The sequence below is a fragment of the Gadus morhua genome, chromosome 5, assembly GCF_902167405.1.
Source record: "Gadus morhua chromosome 5, gadMor3.0, whole genome shotgun sequence".
Lineage (NCBI taxonomy): Eukaryota > Metazoa > Chordata > Actinopteri > Gadiformes > Gadidae > Gadus > Gadus morhua.
In genome coordinates, this window is record NC_044052.1 from 3,511,716 (window position 1) to 3,519,756 (window position 8,041).

Sequence of the window (8,041 nt, forward strand, 5' to 3'; positions counted from 1 at the left end):
GTTCAATTTAAGTAGCTTGGTTATGGGATGTGGAGAGATTTGGAGAGTGACTGTGTTCTCTATGATGAAAGAGGTTGAGGACAACACCCATTGTTGGACCAGGAGAGGAGGCCCACTTGGCTTTGTGAAGACAGCCTAACCCTAACCCTAACAAGTAGTCCTCTCATAGGTCTCAGGTTGGTATTGCTCTACTAAGCAAGTGTTTATAATCCATGCAATCGATTGGAAATATCAACTGATACCTTTATTGGAATGATTATGCTATATCGATACCATTATACCACTGAAGTTATATGTTGAATGTTTATTATTAACAGTCGAGAATAAATTAAAATGCCCGTAAAATCGTTTGAGATTTAGTTTTAAAAAATTGGAAATTGTTCTTCCGTCGAACCACATGAATTGAATAGGCCTACCTTTCCCATGTGCATGAGCCTTTTCATAGGCCTATGTTTGCATATGATTAACCTAATTATGACAACAAATGAAATGTAGACCTACATTTTAAACCACACAGAGCACCAACGTTCACCGACCATCTTGGCCGTGATTGAAAGACAACTAATCCAATGGAATAACGAAAAAAAATAAACAGAAAAAGTCCCCATTGTTGCACCAAAAAAAGAAACCAATACATTTATTCAAGTGTTTTCCAGCACAAGTACATTAAGGAGCGTCTACGTTCTCTCTGGACACAATACAGGTATGGGGTAGAGGTGGGAGAGAGACTGCTACATCTGCTGTACCAACTGGTCTTGAGGAAAGCATAATCGGCCCAGATTAAAATAAAATAAGCCAAAAATGAAATAAACAAAAACATGACACAGAACATAAGTCGTAGCAGGTGTCAACAGTCGGCCTATCACTGAATATTGAATGAATCTGCCTTCAACAGTGTAAAGTAATGTGGTTGATTAGGAACATAACAACAACTGAAAAAACTAATAAGAATCAATTATAAATATATAAAAAAAACAGTAATGGAAGATATTACGGCATGGAATGTAAGTTTAAAAGCGATGCGTTTTAAGAATACATTATGTTACAGTAAGTTATTATGGATTTTTTTTTGTCTTGTTACCCAGTACATGATGTTCCCACAGATACGCACCAACTACAGCAATCCCTAATCTAAAACAGTATCGCAAACCTTTCCGTTGTCACTCGTTGTTTTTTTCAAGTACAAAGTTAAAATGTCTTTGTTAATATATAGATATAGATTTATATGTTGGAGGGGGGAGATACAGGGCTTTATTCCATTACTACAAGGAACTTAAAACTGTCAATGTCATGACAAGTTTATTCATCTAACCGTTCAAATATACCTTTTTCTTGAGTAGATAAAATGTTTAGCACCATAAGAAAGCACATACAGTCCCTATAATCGTTTGGTGTTTGTTTGTTTTCCATATGAAGAAAATAAACCGTGTAGGGCTGTGCAGTGAAGTTAACCGTTGGCCATAAAGCTGTACTTAAGTCAAAATAGGATCAACAGATTTTTTATTTGTCTGGATTCTCTCAACACACGCATCCAAACACACACACACACACACACACACACACACACACACAGACACACACACACACACACACACAGACACACACACACACACACACACACACACACACACACACACACACACACACACACACACACACACTTGCACAAGGGCACACACTCAATGGAACTAACCTGTAGACTTGGAGTCTCTCTAATATCTAGTGCTCAAAGCATGTTTTGAATCAAATTGGTCATTGATTTTAAATTTTTATCTAGGATTTTGTGTAATTTGATAATATATATTAGAAGACAATTTATTTGTACATCTCATATGTAATAACAAAAAAATTCAAACAGCAACAGGAAAACTATGTACAATCTGTACAAACTTGATGGATCCGAGTTATATAGGTCGGGGGAGAAACATCGATTTAAAATAACAAAGCGCACAAGGCTTCATAATAATGTGTGTGTATGGGGTAAAAGAATGGTAATAAGGTCACTTAAGAACTTAATTACATTATGAAACTACATTTTATAAAAATTAGATTTAGATTTTTTTTAAATATGACATAAACAAGCAATAACCGAGTTATTTCCATGACTACGTCTGTTCTTTGATTTCTTGACATTTGTCAACTACTGTGCCAGTTTAAAGTTCTGACAAACTTCCCTCCTAAATCCTCCATTTTTAGCTTTGGGGGTACAATCAAGAGAATTTAGACTTAAAAACGGTAATCCAAATCAGTAGGTCATGTGCATACTAATGTTTGGGACCGTAATCAGTATAGCAGGGCAGAAGTGTGTGTGTCTTTCATAAGGGACTAATATCATACAAAATACATACTCTGTCTGTAAATTCAACAATCATGATAGAAATAAAGACGTCCTTCAAATCTGAAGAAGAAACATAGTATGTCACTGGTACAGAACAGAATACAATATGGCCGACTAGGGATGTCTTGGTAAAGGGGTGAATGTTAACCATTTTGAATCTGTGTCTACTATATATTTAGTCCAATACATGGGTTTCACATATGTCCATTCGTTCACTTGTATTGGCACAGCCCTACCATATACAAAAGAATAAAAGCGTTACATGAGGATATATCAGTTCACATTCTACCAAAAAACAATTCACAACAACCAATAGTTTGTGTGTGTGTGTGTGTGTGTGTAAAATATCAGAGAAAAAAAGTATACATATAAAAGTGCCTTATAATGTTGGTAAAACAGCACAAAATTGCTATAAAAAAGGTAGAAGAACTGCAAAGCGGCACCATAAAATTGAGGATATGCACCTGACTATTTTTTTTTCAGTTTGAAGAGGAAGGTGGACGAAGAAGAGGGGGGTCTGGTTGACCCTGGCCTCGCCTCTCCCCTCCGACCCACAGTTGTACAGTAATAATGCCAGGATGAGACTAGAAAAAAAGTAGTTCACCGCAGACGTTGCTCTTAAGGTTATTTTAACAGTAGTAAAACATCATTTCCCATGTGGCAGTGTAGCTTCACTCCCTGTTTTGTGCAGACAAGAGACACAGGCAGTGGGGCCTGCAAGGGTCAGAGGTCAGCAGAGCTTGAATGGTTTGAGCACCGGTGAGAGGTCACCATAGAGCACCGAGGAGCTGTTAGCGCTGAGGAGTTAGCCTGTTAGCTGCTAACAGTATGCTAACAGTACATTACTAAAGTCATCAAAGTTATTGTTCTGTGTGTTTGTTGCTTTGAACCGTACTGCCACATGAGCCATGATGTCTTGTCATTAGTTTGAAGCACCATGGTATCGGTTACCATTTTTTTACAGTAGTACCTTAAATTACCTTCGTCTGTGTGTGTGTGTGTATATAAACCGTAAAAACAAAGAGGTATATTGTCAACTGGTGTTTTTCCACATTCTCAAGAGACCCCCAGGAGGACCCCGGGACCCTTCCCCACCACCCCTCCCCCATGTGGAGGCCGGCATCCAGGGCAGCTAGGCTACGTTCCTGGGGGGTCGAGCCCGTACCCAGGCTAGAAGACGTCCCCGAGAACGGGGGCGGGGGGGGGGGGGGAGGGGAGCTCCTGGTCATCAGTCTTCCATCTCACGAAGAGTCTCTCTCTTTTCGTAAAAATAAATCCCCTAGATAGCTCTTGGATTGATTCGCAGAGTGTCTCGAGAATAAAGCATAGTCTTGTAAGTATAGCTTGCACAAATAAATCAAATTTCAACCAAAAACAAAAACAAAACAAATACCGGATAACACTGCTAGAAAAAAGGTAAAAGGACACTGAGAAATTAAATAAGAATAACAATTACTTATTTTTTCCAATAAAACGCAACAAAACCAAAATAACAAACACGTGTAAAACATTTCGTTTTCTACACCGGCGCTTCGCTGTGTCTGAGCGATACGAGCGTATATTCCGACGTAAATATCGAGGCTCATGTTTCTAGACGTAAAATACAGTTGAGTTGTGTGTCCTAGCCGGTTCAGAGCAGATATGGAACTCCTGAGAACGGGTTCCCTCAGACGCAGGCAAAGTAATCTTTGAGCGGGGCGAAGAGGTGGCGTATCACGGGCACGCTCCACGACCTACCCAGAAGCCTCTGCCTGGCCAGGCGACTCATGTTGGACACGTCGGTGTAGTGCACTGGGAAACCGAAGATCCTGGGGGGGATTTGGATGGTGGTGGTGGTGGAGCACAGAAAGATAGCAGAAGCAGACAGTTAGGACAATAAATGTTTTTAAATTTATGTTTGGTCCCTCTAGTCTACGCTGGAGACTAGAAGGTCTGGGAAGGATTATATACTTTATGTCTTTTCTTGTCACATTTCAATTTCAAGAGTTATTTTTCTCAAATATATGTATGGGATACAAGTGACAAACATAATTGTATGCATCATTTCAGTTGTATGTACTCATATTGCTTATTGGAAATGTATGAAATAATAACTAACTAACCATAAACTTGGTGAACATGAGTTCACCATGAGTAAATGAGAGACACACTATTAATTATCTGTTAATTAACTGCAAACTGTGAATGCTTCTCACTGCATTCACCAATGCTCATCAAGGGTTCAGTAAAGTAGCCTTATGGTAAAGCGTTCCCAGGGAGTTGGATGTGGAGCAGACTCACCTTTCCATCTCCGTGCACCACAGGATGTCCTCCTTCTCGTTCATGTACACGGGGAAGTGCTGGTCCTTGCCCTGCTTGATGGAGTTGGACCTGGTGGTGATGGTCCTCACTTTGCCAAACTACCGAAGACCAAGATAGCAGGGCATTGACATTAAAATTGTTATGTACTGATTAGCTGAATACTTGTTTAGGATGGTATTGCGTTCTTTGTGGGTAGGGTTGGGGAATGTGTCATGTCTAACCTAATTTCGTCATAGATCATAGATGACATGAGACTCATTTTCCAATCACGTCATCTTATAAAACCTATGTTTGTGCCATTATAATATGCCCATTCAGAGACCATTGCACTCCTGAATCCCTGGAACCATCCTTCTCAGGGTTTCTACAATAGCTTTAAATGTTTAGTAATGTCCTGCTGTGACTGACAGATGTAGTGACCATTCAAATGAGCAGATTATGTTTGGACAAAAAATGGGTGTGAAGTGGTGAGAAGGCCACAGTGGGGGTTCTGTGCGTACCTTGGCTGTCCGACCATGTTCCAAGCAGTCCTGCAGCTCCAGCTTGTCATTGCACATGGCTGACAGAGGCCTGGGCAGGTGGAGAACCATAGAGAACCAGAGAGAGAGAGAACCAGGAGAGACGAGGATACAACAATGGGTTAAGAGAGTGAATAACCATTACAATTACAATGAGGGCATTTAGCAGACGCTTTTATCCACAGCGACTTACATCGGTTAATACACACTTTGACACACCGACGGCACAGTCAACCATGCAAGGCGACAGCCAGCTCGTCAGGAGCAGTTAGGGTCAAGTGTCTTGCTCAGGGACACAGCTAGGAGGAGCTGGGGATGAAACTAGCAACCTTTCAGTTACAAGACAACTGCTCTACCTCCTGAGCTAAGCCGACCCCCCATTAAGAATTAAACGACCAAAAACAAAGAAAAAACGCCTTTGGGACCCGTTCTAAAAACTCTTGGAATCTGAGACCAATTTTAATCTACAACTAACCTAAAAGACGTTCAAAACGTTCAGTGAAGCCCCCCAGCCCCGGATCAAACTATAATCAGACCGACTGAAGCAGGGCTGTTAATGCCCCCACCGTCAGTAGGGTTCCCATAGACACCGAACAAGACTACACAGCCACCAAAGGGCACCGCCGTGTTCTGTTAATAAGGCCCCTGGGTGGCGGTCGTCTCGTCAGCGGTGGTCCAGGGCCCGCCCTGCCCTCCCCATTCTCCCACCCACCTGTTCATGCCAGGCAGGTTGCCCCAGAAGTAGCGGGCGCGGTGGGCCGCCGACACGTCCTTGGCGTCGATCATCACCGGGTTGCACTGACAGGAGGACAGGATTAAAAATCAGTACGGTGATAGTGTAGTACGGCATAACACGGCATGCAGAATCTCCATTATCTAAATTAAATATATATATGTACAGCAAAGTATGACATAGTGTCGTTTAGCATAGTTTATTTAAATCAGCATCAAAAAATCAGTGGGGGGGGGTATTTACTTAAGCTTAGAATACTTGAGCATGGTTGACGATACATGGTAGTATAGGATGGCAGAGTACAGCATCATTCTGTAGCCTAGCAGAGCATAGCATGGCATTGACGAACAAATTCAAAACAACCTATAAGCGGAACAATGAACTACACCAACCACAAAGCATCTCCAACCATTACATGAGCTTTAAGTCTTCTTAACGGGGTCAGGGTTCCAGGTCACTGAGCAACCACAAGAGGGCGCTTGTGATCTAAAAATACACCGGCCACTGGCAATGATGTCAACCCAGTGGGCGTCCCGGACAAGGGGGACGGAAGAGGGAGATGCACTGTAAATAAAAGGAACTGACCTCCAGAAAGCGGGAAATGTCCCTCTTGTCGCTGACGCCCATGGCAACCACGTTCTCAAACAGCCAGAAGAAAGGTCGATTGTCCCCTTCCTTTGGCCGGGCCTCGTGGAGCAGCCGATAGAACTCAAAGAACAGGCGGCCGGTGCCCTCTGGAGGACAGAGGGCGTCATTACAACACCGGTTTCAGAACAGTAATAAACAGGAAAGCTGCCGAATAACCACACAACTTTTTGATCAAACAAACAAGCAGACAAACAGCAGCACCTAATTAATAGTCGTAGTTTCATTACTACACATACCTACTACTACACTTTGCCCCTCTAAACCCACATATATTTGATTTATTTAATCAACATCTTTATTTATGTAGTTATATTAATTTAGTTATTTCCTTCTCTTTTTGTCTCTCCCTATGCTGTTCTGGCAACCAAATGTCCAAATTAATAAACTATTTACTCAGTTTACTTACTTACTATGAAAAAATAAATATTTGAAGAAGGTGACATACCAAAGAGGCCTTTCCTAGCAGGGTTGACGATGGAGAGATCGTTGCAGGGACTCCCACCGATGACCAGGTCGAAGGGGCCCCACTCCAGGATCTACCAAAGAGAATCCACAGGTAAGAAGAGGAAGAGAGGAATACCATAGACCAAGATGAAGGTAGAAGTGGTTCTAAGAGCCACCCTCACACCCGTCCCGACCTCCATTGGCGTGTGCTGAATCACTGGTATGGCCGATTAAGGGACACCCAATGCAACCCCAACCGCACGCACACACGCACAAAACTTCTAGGAATTGTCCGTTACATTTGTCTCAACATAAAAGTGTGAGCTGGACAGAAGGAGTCTGGAGTGATCACAGCAGGTCTAGAAGCTTCTGGTTTCACTCTCCCAACAGCCACACTGCCAGGGGTCTAAAAGGCTTTGGACTCAGATCTCCGCCATGATGGCATTCTCCATCATTACTGTTGTATGTTGTATGTTGCCCTAGCACTGAATGTACGCACTTATTGTCTGTGGTACTAGTTATCTTTATTGTATACGGGGAATGGGTTAACCTAGAGATTGTTTTTCCTTTGCACTTGGTTCTATAAACATCCTTATTGTAGCCATATAGCCAGCCAGCCATATAGTTTCACCTTCTTCTGACAAATGTACCTTTTGTTAGTGGCTTTGGATGAAAGCCTCTGCTAAGTGCCCTTAATGTTAATGTAAATGTTAATTAAGACCAGGTGCAAAGTAGGCGCCACAGGGACCCCGGTTCAGTTCTGACGTGCGGTCCCAAACAAGCAAACCCTTCAGAGAGCGACAAACAAGATGGCGGCGCCTCACGTGTCTGCGCGTGACGTTCCGGACGTCGCCCACGTACATGATGCGCCCCTGGTGCCGCACGATGCCCACCGTGATGGAGTCCTCGCACACCTCCGACGCCACGTAGCGCTCCACCTCGATGCCCAGCTCTCTGAGCACCAGCAGGCCTTCACCGCACACACACGCACGCACACACACGCACACACACACACACGCACGCACGCACGCACGCACACACGCACGCACACACACGCAC

The 8,041-nt window shown here is 42.9% G+C and overlaps 1 protein-coding gene across 5 annotated transcripts in view; it reads right to left on the reverse strand.

The window, feature by feature from the left end:
- Nucleotides 1-607: 607 nt before the first annotated feature.
- Nucleotides 608-8,041, reverse strand: part of dnmt3ab (DNA (cytosine-5-)-methyltransferase 3 alpha b) — a 44,778-nt gene continuing 37,344 nt past the window's right edge. For all 5 annotated transcript variants that reach the window (XM_030355898.1, XM_030355903.1, XM_030355901.1 and 2 more), the window contains 7 exons: nt 7,807-7,952; nt 6,984-7,074; nt 6,476-6,624; nt 5,870-5,955; nt 5,140-5,209; nt 4,619-4,737; nt 608-4,146 (listed from right to left, as the gene is read on the reverse strand). In XM_030355898.1, the coding sequence (XP_030211758.1) occupies nt 4,005-4,146; nt 4,619-4,737; nt 5,140-5,209; nt 5,870-5,955; nt 6,476-6,624; nt 6,984-7,074; nt 7,807-7,952 (803 nt within the window). In that variant the 3' untranslated portion in view covers nt 608-4,004. The remainder of the gene's footprint in view (nt 4,147-4,618; nt 4,738-5,139; nt 5,210-5,869; nt 5,956-6,475; nt 6,625-6,983; nt 7,075-7,806; nt 7,953-8,041) is intronic.